The sequence below is a fragment of the Amblyomma americanum genome, chromosome 11, assembly GCF_052857255.1.
Source record: "Amblyomma americanum isolate KBUSLIRL-KWMA chromosome 11, ASM5285725v1, whole genome shotgun sequence".
NCBI classification, from domain to species: domain Eukaryota; kingdom Metazoa; phylum Arthropoda; class Arachnida; order Ixodida; family Ixodidae; genus Amblyomma; species Amblyomma americanum.
In genome coordinates, this window is record NC_135507.1 from 114,578,133 (window position 1) to 114,601,525 (window position 23,393).

A 23,393-nucleotide genomic window follows, 5' to 3' on the forward strand; every position below is an offset into this window, starting at 1 on the left:
AATAATAATAATAATAATAATAATAATAATAATAATAATAATAATAATAATAATAATAATAATAATAATAATAATAATAATAATCAATCAATCAATCAATCAATCTTTATTTTTCGGTGCCCAGGAAACCCCCAAAGGTCTTGGTGCTGGTACACCATTCACACGCACAAAATGTAAATTTATTTCACTACAAAGGAAGACACTCAGGGGAGGTAATGCAGCAGTCAAGGCGATAGAAAAAAAAAGACATAAACTAGGCGTGACAGCAAGCATGAAGCAAAAAAGCGAAAACAAGAAAACAGCGAGAACAGCGGTAAATGAAAACAGCTAGAACAGGCAACAGACATATAAATAACTAATGAAACAATAAACAATGAGAATGAACGACCGATAACAGCCAAGTACAGCATATAGCAAAATACAAACAAGAATAAAGCCAATACTAATATGAACGAATATGAAACCTCTGAAATACAAGCTAGAAATACAATCATCCACAATAAGAAACGTAATTAGTGAACGCGTTACAGACAATCAGGCGTGAGTATACAGTATTAAAGAAATAATATTAATGAAAACAAGTACACGTGATGAACAATTAAGGAGAGAAAAAACAATATAATACCGGTGCAAACGCACAAGTGTAGTAAAGACAAAATGCATGAAAGGGGAAGTTATGTATGAGAAAAAGAGTGCTCAAAGTGGAACGTCACGGACATCCAATATAAAGGAAGGGAGAGAATTTTCGAATATATCTAGGTGAGGACAAAGAGAATTAAACAACTTTTGCATTCTGTCCAGAGGGGAGAGGGAGTGCAGGAGCGCAGAAACTTGGAATGGTCTGAATTCCCTTATGCTCTTTCGCGGTACACGCAAAAGGATACGCGCTAGGAGCTGAGGGCATAGAATGTGACCATGAAGAAGTTTATACAAGAAAATTATATCTGCCCTCACGCGACGGCAGCTAAGAGAAGGAAGCTGCAGTGAGTTACTCCGTCTGGGACGAGAGCTGGAAGTTTTGCAAGAAAACCGAGTTGAAATATGCGTAAAAACTTTAGCTGAACTCTGTCGATTTTTTCACAGTTCGACTGGCAAGTGCCGTTCCAAACAACAGACGCATATTCCAAAAGCGGCAAGCATATGGAGAGGTAGAGCTTTAAGAAAGGGAGTTGGGATCGAAACTCTCTCGAAAGCCTGCAGATGAAGCCGAGTGTACGCATAGCCCGTAGAGCAATGCGTTTTGTATGAGAGGAGAAGCTGAGGCTACGGTCGAAAAGTACGCCGAGGTCATTAATTTCATCAACCCTGGGCAGCGGCCTACCATTCACAGAATAAGTGTAGAGAAGACTGTGCGTTTTACGAGTAAATGAGACAACCTTGGTTTTAGATGAATTGAGAGTGAGCCCATTCTTCAAGCACCAATCAGAGAAGGCGGATATGTCCGATTGCAATGACAAGCAATCATGAAGAGTATGTATTGCCTTGAACATTTTTATATCGTCCGCATAAAGGAGAAACGAGGAGTTTTTGACCACGGAGGAAACGTCATTGATAAAAACAGAGAACAGAAGCGGGCCTAATACCGAGCCCTGAGGAACTCCGCTGGTTGGAGTGTAAAGAAATGAGGTCTGTCCATTTACACTGACAAAGCAGGACCGATCAAGAAGATAGTTGCGTAAGAGGGCTACAATTGAAACGTTGATCTCAAGCAGCAGAAGCTTTTGAAGAAGTAAAGAGTGAGTAACAACGTCGAAAGCTTTGCTCAAATCACAGTACACAGCGTCTACCTGACTCCTCTGAAGGACTTCAGCTGATGTATACGTCATAAAAGTCACAAGGTTTGTTGTAGTAGAACGACCTTTTATGAAACCATGCTGATTATGTATGATTACATGTTTGAGGTGGAAGGAAAGTACTTTGTGCAAAGCTAATTCAAAAAGCTTAGAGGTTGCACAAAGAAGAGAAATGGGGCGGTAGTTCGAAACATCAGATTTGTTTCCTGATTTGAAGACAGGGAAAACACGCGCCGTTTTCCACACGCGGGGAAAGGCAGAATTTTTCAAACAGTTATTAAATATCGTGGTTAAAACAGGGACGAAGGTACTATTGAAGGCTTTTATTATGGCGGCTGGAATGCCATCAGGTCCAGGGGACAAAGATGGTTTCAAACACTTAAGACTCTCACTTACTAACTTCTCGTCAAGAAGAACGGAATTAGGTGCGCCAGCTGGAAGGCATACGGAATCGCAACGTGGAGATTTGTACACGGAGGAAAAGTGTTGAGCAAAGCCGTCAGCGACGTTCCGAATTTCATTCCCATGAGAGTCAACTAAGTGAATATGACTATCAGATTTATTCGAGCGTTTGCGAACGTATCTCCAGAATTCAGTAGGACGATTAGAGGCACTATTCTCTAAATATTCAAGATAGGACTCATGATCACGCTTGTACAGGCGTTTGCAAAGGGAACGCAAGCGGCGAAATTCATCTGCCCATGTATCCAGCCCAGGGCGTTTCGCTTTATGGTGGGCCCGCTCCTTAAGTTTCAGCGCTGTTCTAAGTTCCTTGGAAAACCAGAACGGAAACTTGCTACGAGTAGGAGTGTGCATAGGTATGTACTGGCGCATACCATTGAGAACTATTTCAGTGAAGCGACTGACTTGTTCGTCAACATCGCTGATTTCGTTTAAAACGGACCAGTCGACAGAAGAGAAAAAACCGAAGAGACCAACATAGTCGCCAAGTGCATAAGCGAAACGGGGGGAATTCCCCGCACAATTTGAATTAGCAGAAGGTGGGACAGAAACCGAAGCCGTTATTAGAATTGGAGGATGAAATTTGTCACAGCGAGTAAGTGAGATGTCAGATGTCGAGACACGAACATTTTCAAAATTAGATAAACAAATGTCAAGAACATTACCACAACAGTTTTCAATTAAATTGTGTTGCTGCAAGGTGTTAAAAGCTATGAAATCTAAAAGCCGGTTGCACTTACTAACTACATAATGATTGTTGTGTGAATATGTAAAGGTATTCCAGTTAATACCTGGAGGACAATAATAATAATAATAATAATAATAATAATAATAATAATAATAATAATAATAATAATAATAATAATAATAATAATAATAATAATAATAATAATCAATCAATCAATCAATCAATCTTTATTTTTCGGTGCCCAGGAACAACCCAAAGGTCTTGGTGCTGGTACACCATTCACACGCACAAAATGTAAATTTATTTCACTACAAAGGAAGACACTCAGGGGAGGTAATGCAGCAGTCAAGGCGATAGAAAAAAAAAGACATAAACTAGGCGTGACAGCAAGCATGAAGCAAAAAAGCGAAAACAAGAAAACAGCGAGAACAGCGGTAAATGAAAACAGCTAGAACAGGCAACAGACATATAAATAACTAATGAAACAATAAACAATGAGAATGAACGACCGATAACAGCCAAGTACAGCATATAGCAAAATACAAACAAGAATAAAGCCAATACTAATATGAACGAATATGAAACCTCTGAAATACAAGCTAGAAATACAATCATCCACAATAAGAAACGTAATTAGTGAACGCGTTACAGACAATCAGGCGTGAGTATACAGTATTAAAGAAATAATATTAATGAAAACAAGTACACGTGATGAACAATTAAGGAGAGAAAAAACAATATAATACCGGTGCAAACGCACAAGTGTAGTAAAGACAAAATGCATGAAAGGGGAAGTTATGTATGAGAAAAAGAGTGCTCAAAGTGGAACGTCACGGACATCCAATATAAAGGAAGGGAGAGAATTTTCGAATATATCTAGGTGAGGACAAAGAGAATTAAACAACTTTTGCATTCTGTCCAGAGGGGAGAGGGAGTGCAGGAGCGCAGAAACTTGGAATGGTCTGAATTCCCTTATGCTCTTTCGCGGTACACGCAAAAGGATACGCGCTAGGAGCTGAGGGCATAGAATGTGACCATGAAGAAGTTTATACAAGAAAATTATATCTGCCCTCACGCGACGGCAGCTAAGAGAAGGAAGCTGCAGTGAGTTACTCCGTCTGGGACGAGAGCTGGAAGTTTTGCAAGAAAACCGATGTTGAAATATGCGTAAAAACTTTAGCTGAACTCTGTCGATTTTTTCACAGTTCGACTGGCAAGTGCCGTTCCAAACAACAGACGCATATTCCAAAAGCGGCAAGCATATGGAGAGGTACAGCTTTAAGAAAGGAAGTGGGGATCGAAACTCTCTCGAAAGCCTGCAGATGAAGCCGAGTGTACGCATAGCCCGTAGAGCAATGCGTTTTGTATGAGAGGAGAAGCTGAGGCTACGGTCGAAAAGTACGCCGAGGTCATTAATTTCATCAACCCTGGGCAGCGGCCTACCATTCACAGAATAAGAGTAGAGAAGACTGTGCGTTTTACGCGTAAATGAGACAACCTTGGTTTTAGATGAATTGAGAGTGAGCCCATTCTTCAAGCACCAATCAGAGAAGGCGGATATGTCAGATTGCAATGACAAGCAATCGTGAAGAGTATGTATTGCCTTGAACATTTTTATATCGTCCGCATAAAGGAGAAATGAGGAGTTTTTGACCACGGAGGAAACGTCATTGATAAAAACAGAGAACAGAAGCGGGCCTAATACCGAGCCCTGAGGAACTCCGCTGGTTGGAGTGTAAACAAATGAGGTCTGTCCATTTACACTGACAAAGCAGGACCGATCAAGAAGATAGTTGCGTAGGAGGGCTACAATTGAAACGTCGATCTCAAACAGCAGAAGCTTTTGAAGAAGTAATGAGTGAGTAACAACGTCGAAAGCTTTGCTCAAATCACAGTACACAGCGTCTACCTGACTCCTCTGAAGGACTTCAGCTGATGTATACGTCATAAAAGTCACAAGGTTAGTTGTAGTAGAACGACCTTTTATGAAACCATGCTGATTATGAATGATTACATTTTTGAGGTGGAAGGAAAGTACTTTGTGCAAAGCTAATTCAAAAAGCTTAGAGGTTGCACAAAGAAGAGAAATGGGGCGGTAGTTCGAAACATCAGATTTGTTTCCTGATTTGAAGACAGGGAAAACACGCGCCGTTTTCCACACGCGGGAAAAGGCAGAATTTTTCAAACAGTTATTAAATATCGTGGTTAAAACAGGGACGAAGGTACTATTGAAGGCTTTTATTATGGCGGCTGGAATGCCATCAGGTCCAGGGGACAAAGATGGTTTCAAACACTTAAGACTCTCACTTACTAACTTGTCGTCGAGAAGAACGGAATTATGTGCGCCAGCTGGAAGGCACACGGAGTCGAAAAGTGGAGATTTGTACACGGAGGAAAAGTGTTGAGCAAAGCCGTCAGCGACATTCCGAATTTCATTCCCATGAGGGTCAACTAAGTGAATATGACTATCAGATTTATTCGAACGCTTGCGAACGTATCTCCAGAATTCAGTAGGACGATTAGAGGCACTATTCTCTAAATATTCAAGGTAGGACTCATGATCCTGCTTGTACAGGCGTTTGCAAAGGGAACGCAAGCGGCGAAATTCATCTGCCCATGTATCCAGCCCAGGGCGTTTCGCTTTATGGTGGGCCCGCTCCTTAAGTTTCAGCGCTGTTCTAAGTTCTTTGGAAAACCAGAACGGAAACTTGCTGCGAGTAGGAGTGTGCATAGGTATGTACTGGCGCATACCATTGAGAACTATTTCAGTGAAGCGACTGACTTGTTCGTCAACATCGCTGATTTCGCTTAAAACAGACCAGTCGACAGAAGAGAAGAAACCGAAGAGACCAACATAGTCGCCAAGTGCGTAAGCGAAACGGGGGGAATTCCCCGCACGATTTGAATTAGCAGAAGGTGGGACAGAAACCGAAGCCGTTATTAGAATTGGAGGATGAAATTTGTCACAGCGAGTAAGTGAGATGTCAGATGACGAGACTCGAACATTTTCAAAATTAGATAAACAAATGTCAAGAACATTACCACAACAGTTTTCAATTAAATTGTGTTGCTGCAAGGTGTTAAAAGCTATGAAATCTAAAAGCCGGTTGCACTTACTAACTACATAATGATTGTTGTGTGAATATGTAAAGGTATTCCAGTTAATACCTGGAGTATTAAAATCCCCTAAAATGAGCAGTTTGTGCTTGCTATGAGAAGTGATAACATATTCAATAGAATGTAGTACATCATCGTAGGCAGGAGGAGGCAGATTAGGGGAAATATAGAAAGCTGCCAATAAGAGTTTTTGATGTCGAGTTAAAGTGAGCTCTAACCAGACAGATTCTTCGATGGTTTCCAGGTCGGAACGCCGAACGCACTGCACGGAACTGTCAATAGCAATGAGCACTCCCCCTCCCTTTTGTTTATAAGCTGATTCAGGGCGGTCACTTCGAAAAACAGAATAGTTATTAGGAAAGAAGTCACCTGAGTTAACTTCGCTAGACAGCCAGGTCTCAGTAACTACAACAGCCGAGTAACAAGAGGCTAATGCATTAGAAAAAAATACAGGTCCCTTAGTCCGAAGACCTCGGGCATTTTGATAATATATATCCAAGTTAGGGTTGACTGCGATCAACCGTCAGCTCGGAAGGATGCAACATACCATCCAGGAGATTACCACGAAAAGCCTTGAAGATGCAGCCCGTAGGCCACATCGAAGGGTCAACAAGCTGATCGTAAAATTCCGCGCTGACTGTGAGGTGGAAGGACGAGTAGGAGTCATATTTCGTTTTCAACTGCCGGCAGGTTAGGGGGGTGACGTTCACGCACTTCAGATGGTTCGTCAGATCAGCCGACGTTGTCTCAGGGCACAGCTTGGAGACGAAAATAGCCTTCGGGCGCTTCTGAGGTCTGGCGACGTTCAGACTGGATGAGCTCGACGAGCCAGTGATGGCTGGGCTTCGGTGCTTCTTCTGCGCCTCAGGCGAATTAACTACAAGTGGGGAGACAGGTACAGATGTCGGGCAGGTGGCCAAATCAACAGGTGCCATCCCACAGTGAAGGGCAGCAGAGTAGCTCTTGGATGGCTGGAACATACGGGAAGGACTGCTCGCGGACAGGGGCTCGACAAAAGGCGGATCACGCTGCGATGAAGCAGGGCGCCTCGCAAGCTCCTCGCGTAAGCTGCGAACATCAGCCCGCAGAGAGGCAACGACCTCGGCCTGGAGAGTGAGCGCCCGCGAGTTGTCACCACGAAGGCGCTCATTCTCCTCCCGCAGCTGGGCGACCTCGTCGCTCAGAAACGAGATTCCTTCAAGTGCGTCGAGGAGGAGAGCCCGAAGGGAGGCAAGCGCACCGTCAGGTTCGCCCGTCGGGGAGGAAGCGAGGGAACCGGTCGGGTCGGTCGGGTGATGGGGCTGGTGGGCCGTGGAAGAAAGGAATGCAGCCGCTGACTCGCCACCGTCGCTAGGCTTAGCACCGCCGCAAGACGACAAACACAGATTGCACATGAATGGTCGCGAGCCGGACTTCAAAAGCTGCAGCTCGTCGTCACTCCAAGTGACACACTTCGCGTGTACACGTTTGTTGCAGTCGGCACAACGAAAAAACTGCTGCTTACCAAAAAACGGACGGGAGCACAGCACACATGCGTCCTTACTGGGCGCCATGTTGGGCGCAATAATAATAATAATAATAATAATAATAATAATAATAATAATAATAATAATAATAACAATAATAATAATAATAATAATAATAATAATAATAATAATAATAATAATAATAATAATAATAATAATAATAATAATAATAATAATAATAATAATTGGATTTTGGGGAAAGGAAATGGCGCAGTCTCGCCATTTCCTTTCCCCAAAATCCAATTATTATTATTATTATTATTATTATTATTATTATTATTATTATTATTATGAAAGTTAAATGAAAAATGTGAGTAAGGGGAGTAAGTTTGGCAGTGGCGGTGGCGAGCGACGGACACGCACTTACACGGCTTGCACGCCTCTGTACATTTTCCAGGTCCGTTCCTGCTTTGACCGTCTGGCTGTTGCCCGGGAATCTACTTCCGCTAGCGTAGACTGTGCAAATTGGTTAAAAGAGTGGATTCTTTTTTGACACCTGTACGCATCGGCCGTCATCAAGTTGTTCCAGCAACAGTGAGCTGCTCCTGACATCGACGACAGCTGGACACGCCCCCCGTTCTCGGCAGTTTGGCAGTGGCGGTGGCGAGCGACGGACACGCACTTACACGGCTTGCACGCCTCTGTACATTTTCCAGGTTGTTGCATTCTTTCTTGTTAATTTAGCCACCGTGGGCCTATTCTAACGCCACTGCTGCTGCCAAAAGGTGTTGTAACGCGGTTGTTTATTGTGACTGTTCTTGATGGGGGACACGGACGAAGTCTGCATTGCTTGCAGAAAAAAAGTGATGCTCCTGATGACTTCATAATATGCAAAGAATGTCAGTACCTTTATCATGTACAAGGCTGTTCCGGGATTACTGAGTCGGGTAAAGCGTTGAGTGCTCGTTCGCGTAGAGCATTCTTCTGCCCAACATGTAAAACGGGAGCTGCTCGTGGCGGAAAAATGCTCCCCACTGTCGACGCTCCTCCTTTCGACATGGCCGCTGCTTTGCTTCAGCTCAACCAAAAACTGGATAGTCTATTGCCATTGAAGGATAAGGTAGATAACATTGAACAATCCGTCCAGACAATGTCCGACCATTTTGATGAGATCATGAAGCGTCTTGATAACCAAGAAAAAGAAATCGCGCACCTACGGAAAAGAATGGCACAGGTTGAAAATACGCGGTGTGCAGAACAACTTTGTCAGCTTAATACCGACTTGAATGAGCTGGAATTCCGAAGCAGGAAAAAGAATAAAGAAATTCATGGCATTTCTAAAACCGAACATGAGGACCTCCTAGTCAAAGCGAACGATGTAGCTAAAGAAATTAATATAGCAGAACTTAGTGAGAGTGACATTGAGGCATGCCACCGGCTTCCTGCAAAAATGGCTAAGATACCAACCATTATTGTGCGGTTTCAACGACAAGCCCAAAGAGACCAATGGCTTCAAAAAAGAAACTGTCTGGTGGAGAAAGGCAAAAACATGTACTTGTGTAAAAACCTGACTCGAAGAACGAAATGGCGGCTTCTGCAAACGAAAGATTGGGCTAAGAAAAACAATTTCCGGTTTGTTTGGTGCTCAAACGGGAAGGTGCTTGTTCGCCAAAGGGAAGGTGATTCTGTACACATCTATGGAGATGAGTGACCTTGTTGGTTCTGTGCCGTGAATAGGTACCATTTGTGAATGTTGCATGCAGTGACGTAGTAGCATGATGGCACCGGACGCGTACCCTCTCCCGTGCGAAATCAGTAGTAGCGTTTCTTTGGACTTGAAAAGCCCGTCAATACTTAAATGTTTTCATCTGAACGCTCGGTCAGTCAGGAACAAGCGAGATGACTTCTGTATTATGACTTCTGTATACAACCTATGCATAGAAACTTCCACCTTCCCTGCAAGAATGCAGATTGCTAGAGTAGCAGTCATATACAAAAAAGGAAACAAAAACAGCTTTGGAAACTATCGACCAATTAGTATTTTGCCCGTCTTCTCTTAAGCGTTCGAGAAACTGATTCTTAAACGAGTTGAAAGCTTTTAAAATAAACACGCCATAATTACCGACTGCCAGTATGGCTTCAGAAAAAACCGGTCAACCGAACTTGCTCTCCTGCACCAGAAGGAATATATATTGAGGAATTTTGAAAACAGGAACCTGGTCTTGGGAATTTTCTTACATTAAAGCAAAGCATTTGACTGCATAAACCATAGCATTTTGTTGAAAAAACTTGAATGTTATGGAATTAGAGGTGCAGCGTTACCCTTACTTAAATCTTACTTGTCCAATAGAAAACAGTATGTCCAAATAAATGAATACAAGTCAACTCTTCGAACAGTCACCTGCGGAGTGCCCCCAAGGAAGTATTCTTGGACCATTGCTTTTCAACCTGTATATTAACGACATCATTAGTGTGGATGACAACGCTCGCTTTATAATTTATGCTGATGACACCAGTTTACTTTTATCCGATGGTTCTGGTAGTAAGTTACTTGATAATGCAAACATACTCCTGGAAAAAATAAAGACATGGTCCGATAACAATCTTCTTTCAGTAAATGCAACAAAGTCTAAGGCAATACATTTTCATCCAAAAAACAAAACGTGCAGCGAATTCGGTGAACTACGTTACAACCGAGACCAGATTGAGTTAGTAAAGTCATTTAAATCGCTTGGCGTAATATTCACTGAAGATATGCTATGGGACGATCACATAAATCATATAGCATTAAAGACATCTCGAGCCATAGGATTTATGACGCGTTTTAAATGTCTCCCACAAAAGGTAAAACTTCTATTGTATCGTGCATTATTTCGCTCACATCTAAACTACTGTTCATTAGTATGGGGTACTGCTACACAAACGAGTCTGAAAAAAACTTGCTGTTCTTGAAAACAGGGCCCTCAGAATTGTTCATAACCTGCCACATAGATGCTCAACTAAAAACATTTTCCAGGCATGAGATCAATAATGTTTTCAACCTTTACGCTTATAAACTATTGCGCACCTATAAAATAGAACAAAGAAGATGCATAACAAATATATCTGACTTAACCCCGATCCAGTTATTTCAGTGCACACACCCACGCCGTCGCAAACCACACTGTGTAGTACCTGTAGTGAGAACAAACTATGGACGCCAAATGGTAACATTTCAACTTCCCTCACATCTGAATAGATTAATCGCTGCAAATATTGATATAGAAAGCATTAGGAGCTCTGACCTCCTCGACTACTTTATTTTTGAAGCCACATTTTTCTAGTATTCATACTTTGAACATTGCTCTTCTTACAATCTTTATAACAGCGCGCTTTGCTTCTTTTTGTTGCTTTTATTGTTATTGCTTTAACCCTTATTGATTTTCTACACACATTGGTGATTGTGTATTTTTTTGTGAAGTGCCGTCTAATTGGTGATTGTGTGATGTGCCGTCGCATGCCACTGCCCACTTGCTGTACGGGGGTGGGGACCTAGTCAAGCGTTAACCGCTTTTATCCCCATCCCCTCCAACACTGCATGGTGATGGAAATAAACTATTATTATTTATTAGTATAAAACCAAAAGAGCAAAAAAGAAGGAATTCAATTATAAATTATTTACTGGTCAAAGACAAATACCCACTGTTGATTCATGTCTAATGCCTCGCGCTTGTTAGTAAGAACACACTACCTACACTTCGTGCCTCCTTCCCTCTAACTGATCTGCGGTCAGAAGCATGGCTCTGGCATGCATTGAGGCAGCCAACACAGCAGCAGGTTTTTTGGACGGGCAAGATATCAGAAAAAAACGACCACAAGTTACCCAAAATGTGGTGGCATGCATACCAAGTCGTTTTTCAGCACACGAACGAAGCTAATAGCATTGAGGGTCGCATTGTACAGAGTGAAACGTGAAGTCAGGAGCTGAATTCGAGCTTCTGGGCACAAGATGTCAACTATAGTTGGACACAATTAACATGTGCATTGAAAAATGTCCCCCATACATGACTGCAACGCAGAGCAAAGAATTGTTAGTCTTTTCTGTACACCTAAACAAAAAACAGTCGTAAGAGGAACTTGCAAGTACGATTTTTTTTTTTGCGCTGTGCTCCATACAGTCAAACATTAATACGCTGGTTTCATTAACGGCCGAGGTTGGCTAGTGGAGTGATAAAGCGCCCTTTGGGTCATTGGCCGTCTTTGCTAACTACTTTTTTCTGTAACTTGTATTCTCCTATAGCCAACACCGCATGTATCTAGTAAGAACATCAAAGGATGACTTGCACTACGCCCAACATGGGAGACGGATGAAGTGCTCGTACCATGTCGCACATCATGCCCCTAGTACAGTAAACTGGACTAGGCAGTGTAACGGGCAGGGGTCTACGGAGGAAAAAAAAACTCGAGACGGAGCGTCCTGCGATAGCCTTGAAAAAGCCACCCCACGTGGTCGCACCACGTGATAGCGTGCGGTGATATATATTCCTGGTGCTAGCGGGCATGCGCGGATCAGCGCGGCAAACTGACTATAGATGATGATGATGATGCTGAAAACGTTAGGAACTGACTCGGAGTGCGAAAGACAAGGAAGGGAGCGGCTTCACGAGCACTAGTCTTGGGAAGTGACTGCTACAACCAGGTCGAAATAACGCAAGCGTTATTTCAACCCATGACACCGCATCCGGTTTGAAGAAAAGACGTCATGTCCGGCATTTTTTTTTGCTGTTTGAGCCAAGCCGAGCATTGCTTTCAGTAGCAATATGGCGGGTCGACGGAAAGAGCGCGCGATCGTGTTGCACGTTAGTAATTTGTTCTTGCTATCTTTTGGTATGCACATACTGTGTGATTGCCCGTTATCTGAAACTCGGCATTCCGTTGTCAACTTCCTTGCGCCCGAATATTTTGTGTTAGCAGAAAACCCAGGACAAGCGCTGAGCCCGCTTGCCCGGCAGTGGACCCAAAGGCCCGGAGGGAAAGACTCATCTGTTTTTTCGTAAGTTCTGCTCAAAAGCTCTGTGCAGTTCAACAGAAAAGAACTTGCGCTGAGCGTGTTTTATATCTTTTGTCAACCCAGCCCAACGTAACTCATGGTCATGTAAAACTGCATAATTACCAGCTTTTGCGTGCTCCCGAAAAAAGGCGGGAAACTTTTGAGAACAGTCCAGTTGAACTAACCGTTTGTGCGATGAGTTTTGTACGCGGTCCGATTTTTTGTGGCCCCGCAGATGGGAAAGTCTGTACAGTGTTGACTTAATGCTGCACTTTACAATTGTGTGCTGCTGTTACAATTCGCTTTCTAAAACAGGTGCGAAAATTGCGGCGAGATAAGCGATTACGCTTTGGTGCCTGCAGCGCGAAACATGTTCTTTTAAATTCATATTTATTTCAGAAAACAGGAATTTAAAAACTGACCGGCAGTTTTGTGCTATGCACGCACCTTCCCGATTCCTGCTTCGAGTCCGGCGTTGGCTTGCTGGCGCAGAGGCTGAACAAATGGGACGTTAAAATGCTGAGGCAGCAAATGATCTAAGGCGCCACAAGGTGAGCCCTCAACCTTCTGTGAAAATTTTAAAATGAGGGCTGTGCCACCTGCGCCGAGCATCGGTTTTATGTGGGAAATGTGATTGGACCCAGGTAGCCAACTAGAATGGAGCGCTTGAGGCAACTGGAGAAGCAAGCTTAGTTTTAAGGCCTCTAAGCTTAAGACCTTTTTACAGCTGACGGCGTAAACAGCCCTCACAGAGATGAACATTGTGGGCAATGTGCTTGATGTCCTTTGAAAGTTTGGAAGCTTGTGAGGTGCAAAAAGCTCCCAAGGCACTGTTGCAGTGTGTGACAGGTCATTGTGATGATATTAGAAGAATACATAGTGCAGCACAATGGGACAGAGAAAAGGAGCACACAGGATAAGCGCTCGTCCTGTGTGCTCCTTTTCTCTGTCCCATTGCGCTGCCCTATGTCTTCTAATATGCTATACGGACAAGCCCAAACTACAACTTTGTTAAGATTGGTCATGATAGGTTTCTTTGATTTGGCTGCACTCTCTGCACTAGTTCTGTGAAGTTCCGCGGTGGTGCCGGCAGCGTGCAACGTCAGCTCAGGCAGTTCAAATGCAGCTTGGCACTGGCCGCTTCCAAAACAAATGGTCGAGTGCAGGCCCGATTGTCCAATAGCCTTGCTGTCGTCACAAAATTGCAACCAACTGCATGCCGCCGACAACAACAACCACCAAAATCCTGAAAGACTTGGAAGAATTTTCAAGCAGCAAATCGCAATGAAGTTTTATCATGAACCGGCTCTTGGAAATGATCGTTCCACAGAAAGAAAAAAATCGTTGCATGTAGTAAAGGTTTGCCGGTGGTGTTGGTCCGGTGATTTCCAGAAACTGGATGCACCGCTTGAAGGCTTCTCGATGATATGACTCGCAGGCGAAGCGATTTAGTGAGAGACGAACATTTATACAGGCTATTTACAGATGGGTAGAAACAAAAGTCAGTATACGGCCACAACTACCCGCGGCCGGCCTAGCCGACCGCCTGCACAGAGGCGAGGGACACCGCGTCCCAACAGTCAAACTGGCGCGCCTTGCACCAGCTCTCAACGGTCACTCCCTCCGCACTCGGTCAGACCGAGCGCCTGCCAGCTAGGAGTAGCTAGAGACAAAAGCACACGGGCGCGGCTTCCTTCGCGGGTAAACCCCGAAGATGCCCGCGCCCCTTTCCACACGTAAAAATAAACTGCTAACTGCGGCTCATCAGTTTTGACGAATAGGAAAGCTCAGAAGTGATGTCAGCGTTTTCCCTTACCCGCGGGTTCCTCCCTAGGTGGTCTCGCAATCCTTCGCCAAGGGAACAGGGGTCCAAGGTCGAGGCCGGCTGATAGCCCCGCCGTCTGGAGCGGCAAAGGAAACCGCAAGGACGAATGGGGAGACTAACCAAAAAGGCATGAGTCCCCTTCTAACGGCGTGCACCAAAGCAAAACAAAATAAAACAGAACCGGACGCGCAGCCTAGGTCACTGCCCTCTCGCGGAATATTCGCAACACATGTACAAAAAGATGCGAAAGCGCACCGAACCCTACACGTGTATACACACAAGCGACTTACGAATTAGCGCTGAAATGCTGCCCATGCGTTTCGACTTGACCGCTTAGGTTTTCATTACGACTCCTCGAACAGTCACTCCCATCCTCTATGTGTAGGTCGAAAAAGCAGAGAAGGTATGGCACGAGTTATTTAATGAAATGGTGAGTTATTTGCTGAAAGGCTATGGCTTATGGGTGTTTAATGTCCCAAATCGACTCAGGCTATGAGGGACGCCGTAGTGAAGGGCTCCGGAAATTTTGACCACCTGGTGTTCTTTAAGGGATCATAGACACCTAACTTTTGGGTGCGTGGTTTCTTCTTTTTAATGTAATGACGCCACTGCAGTGGCTCAGTGGTTATGCGGCTTGGCTGCGGACCCGAAAGACGTGGGTTCGATCCCGGCCGCGGGGGTCGAATTTTGATGGAGGCGAAATTCTAGAGGCCCATGTACTGTGTGATGTCAGTGCACGTTAAAGAACCCCAGGTGGTCGAAATTTCCAGAGCCCTTCACTACAGTGTCCCTCATAGCCTTAGTCGCTTTGGGACGTTAAACCCCCATAAACCAAACCAATCTTTCTTTGTAATGAGGTGTAAAGCATTATTATACACTGATTACCACTTGGTATGCTCCTATGGCTGCTAAATAATTTATAACTGAATTTCTTTCTTGCGCTGGTTCAGTTTCACTTGCGGAACGATGACTGTGACCTCAAAGAGAGGTTGTAGGTCATGTGAGGCGTGAAAAACTGCAATATAATTGATGTTTCTACATTTGTTGTCATTCCTGCTCTTGAGGAAGGCTGGCTTCAGCACTGCAGTAAATTAAAACGAAAAAGCAGCAATTATATCGCAGTTTTTTCATTTCTGATATCACCTGAGACCTCTATTTGACGTCACAGCTCTCATTCGGCTGTTGAAACCGAAACAGCATGACAGAAATATTCGATTACTAATTATTTAGCGGTTGTAGGCGAATACCACATGGTGACTCATGCATAGTAGTGTCTTCTGCATCATTATAAAGAAGAAAATATTCCACCAAAATTAGGTCTCTATGCTCCCTTAACGTGGACTGGCATCGCACAGTACACGGGCCCCTAGAATTTCGCCTCCATCGAAATTCGACCGCCGCGAACAGGATGAAACCCGTAACCCGAAAGACGCGGGTTCGATGCTGGCCGCGACGGTCGAATTTCCATGAAGGCGAAATTCTAGAGGCCCGTGTACTGTGATGTCAGTGCATGGTAAAGAACTCCTGGTGGTCGAAATTTCCAGAGCCCTTCGCTATGGCATCCCTCATAGCCTTAGTCACTTTGGGACGTTAAACCCCCATAAACCATAAAGCTTTCAATAAACAACTGTCATCATTTCATTATATAACTAGTGCCATACCTTTTCCGCTTCTTCGACCTACACATTGGCAACGCCGTATTGCGGCACCGCAGCTGCGCTTCCATTTCGTCAAGTGCAAGCCAGCCTAGAACTCGTGCTGCACTTCTTGAACTAGTGCAGAAAGTGCAGCGAAATGGAAGAGACCTTATGATTGTGGCTATTTCCTTTGCATTGGGTGGCCGACAGTTTTTGTCCTAGCCATTACATAGAAAGAAGAAACAAAAGGGAAACGTGGAAACATTCACTATTAAGACAACTGCTTTCACCTGCAGACCCCAAATGAACAAAGCCTGCCTGTATAGTGGACAAAACAACCCGGCTGTCACGGATCTAGCAAAATATAATTTTGAAAGTGGGCCTCCTGCTGTGAAACGGGCAACGTTTGTGCCCCTCGAGACAAGCAGCGGCGAGAGGCGAGAAGCCACAGACGAATGTATGTAGGACAGAGAGCTGAACGAGGAAGTAGTTCCCATAATTGAAGAATACATAGAAAGACAAGGACGAGACATGTTTATGTTCTTCCTTCTATGTTCGTCGTTTTGTTTTCACAAGTTAGGAGTAGATGTTTCACTTTTTGAGGAAAATGGGGAGGGGGTTGTTCATCCCGAGACATGTAGCCCAAAAGACAGAGCACAGGTGTGACTCACACAACATTAGTGTTTGCGTTTTGTTCCAACTGTTCTGTGTGCTTGCACCCCTTGTCCCCAAATGAGGCATTGACATGATCTTACATAGTGCTATGCTGGTAAAAGGATGTCTGCTGCATGCATATGGGTGTGCGGCATTCAGAGTCAAGCACCAACACACGGCTTCTAGTGCAGTAGGAATTACGGGAGGAAAAAAAGCCTCAAGGATGTAGATGAATAGTTTAGTTCTTCAGTTTGCCTTTTCTGAAAAATTCTGTGGCAGGAGGTTTTAATACATGTCAGCCCACCCCTCATGTAATACTTCCTTGTGGGCCTTTGAGATACAAATAAATAAAAAAAGTAATGCCCTTTCAAACAGTATAATTTGCAGCTTTGGTGCAAGATTTTCGGTGGCCACTTCAGGGAGTGTTTGCCCAGAGTTTGTAGTGATTGCTTAATGGCGCTTAGGCCCAAGAACCGTACAGTTAACCAATTGCCCTGGTACCGCTTGGTGAGAAAATCTGAGAGGTCAAAATGACAATTTAGCATAGCTGTGAACGGTAATGAGCTGGATGTATTGCCGAAGAGAACCGAGGTCATCTGCTTGACAGTGGCAAGTATTTTGGGTTGGTTAGAGCATAGATGGCTTAACACCATCTTCCATATCTTAATAGATGTGGCAATGTTGGCATGTGTAATCAAAATTTGTTTTGATGTGTGTGGCTGCTGAGCTGTCAGCTCAGGCATGACAAAGTTGTAAGCTCAACCAGAAGTACCTGTGCTGTTTGAGCTCAGGGCAAGAGCTTTGAGCGAGGCCACTGCATTACGCCCTTGTTGTACATTTGGCTTTCGTGGTGCTCCAACTTCCTCCTTCCCCTCTATTAGGAATGTCGCCATAAGGCCGAGCGAAAGTGGTGGGGTGTAATTAGAGCAATGGCATGGCCGTAAGGCCCATCCGAACAGCGCTGCGTATGACTTGTTTGCTGGATTGGCGCCGCAGTAAGAACTGAGGGGAGTTATGAGTGGACCACTGTGGAAAAAGACAGTACAGCAACGGAAAACATGCCACGAATGGTAGAGAGCTAAAGTGTAGAGGCAACCATTGATGCCTTTGTTGCCAAGGGCAGCACCTGTTCTGAATGCATCGCATAGCAATAGATCAGAGATTCAATTTTATAGTTGGATCATGGGCCTTACTGCAGGTGGTGTATGAATCGGTTCAGATTTCACATTGAGATGCATCAAATTTAGCAACGTTAGTACTCACAGGTACAGTAAAACCTCGTTAAGGCATACCTCGCGGCACTGTGGAAAAACTGTGTGCAAAGCGGCAATATTGTCACGAAGATGACGAAGCTGGCAGTGGCGCGGGAACAGAAAGGTCGCGCTATAGGCGAGCGGCCATTAGAATGATCGCACTGCCATTGGTCAACGCCACTTATTATTTGGCTGGTCGCCACGTAACAATACGCCCAAATTGAAAGCAGCCTGAGTATATCCGTTGACCTGTTAAAAGATGATACCTGAGGCATTTCGAAGAATGCGCAGGTGAAACTCTTTAATCACATAGCTACGAGTGTAGCCTCGAAGGTATGTAAGCCAGGTCCCAAGTCCCAGCTGCTCTATTAGGCCGTATTTGAGTGAACAAGCAAGTGTCTAGCTTGCATGCAGTTTTTTCCATCAGTACAAGTTTAGCTGTCTTCAGCTTCCATGTAGGCGTTACTTTCATTGGATGGTGTTTTGCCAATGATGGAAGCAACAGTGTCAATACCAAACTGTGCTGAAGAAGTCTTGGACTGCCGTGTCTAATACATCACCAATCATGCAAAAAATGAGTCTCCGCAATGCGTCCTCTGCAACAAAATACCTCTTTTAAACAGGAGGTATTTAGGAATACCTGCTCTATTCCGAGGCCTGGATTGAGAACAGTTGGGGATAAGAGTTAATGGAGAATATTTTAGTAATCTGCAATTCTCAGGCGATATCGCTAAGTCACTCAGCAGATAACTGCAAAGCAAGATCAGTAAGCAGAATGGTGGGTCTAAAGAATTAAAGGAGTATAGACAACTTTTGGGGGCGTGCTTTTTGTTTGTAATGATGCGTAAGGCGTTGTTATACATGAATTACCACCTGGTATTCTCCTATAACCACTAAATAATTTATTATAGCATTTCTTTCTCGTGCTGTTTCGGTCTCAGTATCAACAGCCGAATGAGGACTGTGACGCCAGCGTGTGCTTACAGGTCATGTGAGGCATGAAAAGATTGCAATATAATTGCTGCTTCCACATTAGTTGTCATTTCGGCTTTTGAGGAAGGCTTTTCAGCAGTGCAGTAAATCATAACGATGAAGCAGCTGTTATATGGGTGTTTTTCTATGCCTCATGGGACACAAAAGCACTCTTTGACGTCTCCAGCAATTGTTTGGCTGTTGAAACTGAAACAGCGTGACAGAAAAAAATTCAGTTATAAATTATTTAGCGGCCATGGGCAAATATCACATGGTGATTCATGCGTAGTAGTATTTTTTTCATCGTTGTAGAGAAGAAAACATTCCAGCAAAATTACGTGTCTATATTCCTTCAGCACGCAGAAAACCAAATGGAAAATGCTCTTGGTCATTCCCCCCAATGCAAATGCTGTGTGGTGTATAATATTGTTACGTAGTGGCCGTCCAGAGTCAGGCGCGATGAACGATGGCAGAGATATAATTTAATGGCCGTTGGCCTAGCGCGAGTTCTCTGTAACGCACCACAGCCAGCTTCGTCGTCTTTGTCAGAATATTCCTTTTTCTCATAGACATTGTCACATGTAGGAAACTAGGTGGTGTGTCATTGTTTGCATAAGAACTTAAGGACACTGAGAAGTTCCCAAGGCAGCCGCTGACCGCACACCATACGTGGCAAAATTACTTTTGAAATGTAATTAAATTCCATTACTTATTACTTTCCTAGAAATCACAAGTAATTAAATTACATTACAAATTACTGATCTCAAAAATTAATGACGTTACATTATAATTACCTGCCTTAAGTAATGAAAATTTCTTAGTTTCCATGCTAAAATGTTGCGCATTGGTAGTTGTTTGTGCAAAATTTCTAGAGTTTTTTTGCTTGCACCGCCACTGAGCTTGAAAATGAGCGTTAGAAATTTTGCCCCTCTTTAGACAATTTGAACAGCCGCTTTGCTGATGTAGATGAAGTCTTTGTCGTATCACTCTCTAATTAGAAGTACATAATTCAAAGTGTAATATGGTCCCACCATCCTGATTTTGAAGAATTTGTCATCCGCGTAAACAGTGGAAGTGCACTGACTGGTTATCCACGCATCATCCCAGAAGTGCGCAGGTGCGTGAGAAGCTGCCAATTCTGTTGTTCAATTGATTTGTTCTGGAGGCAAGTTGGTGGAAATATATTGCATGTCGCTGGGACGCTGTTGCCTATCTTGCCCTTGAGTTAGAAATACGGCCTTCAGATGAGGCCACAAAAATCCGACAACTCATGGCCAACTTTCTTATACATGTCAGTTGAGACTTCTTGTCAGTGCGGCGACGTCAGAGTACTTGCTCAAGAACTCGCAGTGCGTCTGCGCGAAGGTGCCATATGGCATGCCTTGGTCATCGAGCTCTCCTGGTGGCCATGCAGTGCATTTGTGTGTGAGACCTTATGCAGAGCAGGAAGATGCGTAGCAGTCCTGTGACTGATATGCAGACTCTTCACCAAGGCAGTGTTGACGCCTGCGCGCACATCACCTCTCGTCCGCGTGCGCCGCTTCCCTGGGGTGCTGGCTATTACTGCTTGTGCACTTTTAAGGCACAAGCCTTAAGTGGCACATTAACATCGATACTCGGCGTTGTTGTCGGTGTCCAGGAAAAGTGGTGCATAACCCCCAATGACATCATCAGCAAAGAGAAAAATTTTTTGCAAGGGTGCAGAGAATTGAACCAAGGGCCTTCAGATTGCGAGGTGATCACACAACCCATGGGCCACAAAACCGCATTGCTTCTTGGCAAGTAATGATTCATTTAATGTATGTGTTGCCCTATGACTATAAGCTAATGAGTAGGTGTCACTAGAAAGGAAGGAAACAATATAAATTAAAAAGTGAATGTTTTTCGCCTTCAAAGCATGGAAGTAGTCTCTAGTGCCCTCCGTAGTTTATTCTTGCTTTGGAAGTCGCCGCGGTGGCTAATTGGTTATATGGTGCTCGGCTGCTGACCCGAAAGACTCTGGTTTGATCCCGTATGCGGCAGTCTCATTTCGGTGGAGGCGAAATGCTATAGGCTTGTGTACTGTGCGATGTCAGTGCACATTAAAGAACCCCAGGTGGTCAACATTCCCGGATCCCTTCATTATGGCGTCCCTCATAGCCATAGTCGATTGCTTTGGGACGTTAAACCCCCATAAACTGCATCTTTGCTTTGTGTAAGGTCATCTCCACAAACGCGAGGCCAAAGCATGGCAGATACTAGGAGAAGCATGGACTCGGTATGCAGCAAAAGTAATATTGCTAGTAATTAATTACTTTTCCGTGAAATTACTGCTTGAAAGGAGTTCATTACATTACTATATTACCAGACCACCAAAGTAATGAATTACATTAGAAAACCAAAAGTAATTTGATTACTGTGATTATATTACAGTAATTTAATTGCTGGCTAGCCTGCCGCGCACTGATTTCAAGGTGATTGCACACTGCTTTTCAATGAATGTGAAATCCTGACATGATAGCTTCTGAAAATGGTATTAAACAAGGCCTTTTGCATTGTTAAGGCACAAGTTTGTGCCACCTTTTTTTATTTTTTTGTCTCGCCCCCCCCCCCCCCCTTCTCTATTTTCCCCTTCATATTTTTTTTTGATGTTATGAATGCAATGTTTTAGCAACAAGCTTATATTAGCCCCTATGAAAATTTTTTTTGCTGGTCTGCACGTGACTGTCTCTATGTCCAGGTTTTGCGCCATTTCCTAGTCCCTGCATTTATTGGCACTTTCACTTCATTAAAACTTTTTTGAATGTGCTGGCAAAAATTTTGAAAAGTTCCTTTTCTAGCGCTTGCAAGTTATTTCCATATTTTTGTATTCCATGGGGGTGAAGTTTCATGGCATGTCCAGTCCGTCAACTATTTCTTACCATTCTCAGATACTGTGTCCCGTTACACTTGTGCATTGTGGAAGAACCACAGCTGCTCTTATGATGCTCTGTGTCCTTGCCTTTTGCAGGGCAGCAGCAGCGTCTTCTCCGCAGTGCTCAATTGCATAAGGGCAAAGCATTCACAAATGATGGCTAGCTTGGCTGGCATTTTCTCTTGGTCTCTGAAAGCATCATATGGTCAGAATTTGGCAAAATTATGGACATGTATACCAAGGAATCGTGTCAAAAAGTTATCCAGGATTTTTATTGTGAATAAAAATAGCACAACACGCATATTATTTGGTTTTGTGATACTGCTGATTACACGAACCAAGAACAGAACAGCAAGGTTCCACTGTATATCTTGGAAGTGCTGTGACGGTTTTAAAGGGTGTCTAGCAACGTAGAATTGTCAAGAGGAATTTCGTTTACCTGGGAAAATCGGGGAGTTGTGAGAGATACCATCAAGAAAGTAGTCAAGTCTCGGAAAAAGGCGGACTGAAATTAACGCAGAGGTCTGCTGCGAGTTTTAACGATACTGTGAGTGTCCAGCCCACAGTTCGTTCTCATAGGCATGACATATTTTTTCTTCTAACGAGTATTAGGCATGGCAGCCTGTCTGTTTTAGCTGTCTTTTTCTTGTCTTCAATTAAGTGAGCATTGTATGTACTGGTTGGTTCTGTACAGGTTGCAACACTCCTCATTAAATTTGGTCTGTTGCATATGAATAGACACAGCTACGTTCAAAAGTATTTTCTGTGGAAAAGCCGTAGTCATGGTAATGTGCAGAATTCATGCACTTTCAGTATACTGATGCGAGGTGCCACGCCACCCCAGTGTGGCATCAAAATCGATCTATAAATCTTGTTCTCAGGCCTCGTCAATCTTGTAGGCTATTGCAGAAACAAATAGAGGCTAGCTTCTATGGGGTTCGAGCTGTGATGACAAGGTCGTAAAAAGCTGTTACTTTTTTTGGAAATCGCTTGGTGCTTGTCCTGTGGTATTGCTGCTATCGAAAGGGATGCCAGAGTGTGCATTCATTGGAAAGCAAGTAAAAGGTAGTGCTTCTCAGTGATGAGCAAACCAACCTTTGTCAGCCCTCTTGTTCAAGGGTTCCTTCTTGAAAGCCTGAAATATTCTTTTGCAGTACAATGAGCAGTGTATGGAGCCCCTGAAAATATGCAGAGTGTTCTGTTTAGAAATTTTCCAGTGTTTTCTCAAAGTAGAGTTGTTTGTTTCTTTTGTGAAAGCACATGTAATGTCAGCACATATGGCCACCATTCTTATGAACCATTAAAAGAAAGCAAAAACGTGTGAGCATAATTTTAACATACTTCCAAATCTAAGACTCCGGATCACCCGGGCACTTTTCATCTAGTGAGTAGGGAAACAGCTGCTGAAATTCCTGCGCAGGTTCCTAGTAGAAATGTGCTTGCATCTGTGGGTCCGTTACGGCCACGGATTCCAGTGTGGTGAAACCCATACACAAGACTTAAGCGGGCCATGTCCCGCCAAGAATGCTGCCTCTGGGGCAGCATTCCACAGCTGGAGGTGTCACAAGGGTGTGTTGAAGAGGTCGTCTTGTTAATGCTCTCAC

At 43.8% G+C, this 23,393-nt stretch overlaps 1 protein-coding gene across 2 annotated transcripts in view; it reads right to left on the reverse strand.

Annotated features, from left to right (window-relative positions):
• The window catches only part of LOC144110325 (uncharacterized), a 172,143-nt gene that overhangs the window by 103,725 nt on the left and 45,025 nt on the right, over window positions 1-23,393 (reverse strand). Inside the window, exon 1 of one of the 2 annotated variants that reach the window (XM_077643180.1) lies at window positions 21,797-21,971. The exons of the other annotated variant lie outside the window; for it this stretch is intronic. Within the exon in view, the coding sequence (XP_077499306.1) occupies window positions 21,797-21,832 (36 nt within the window). The 5' untranslated portion in view covers window positions 21,833-21,971. Of the gene's footprint in view, window positions 1-21,796; window positions 21,972-23,393 lie in introns of those variants that run through there. 2 annotated transcript variants of the gene reach the window in all.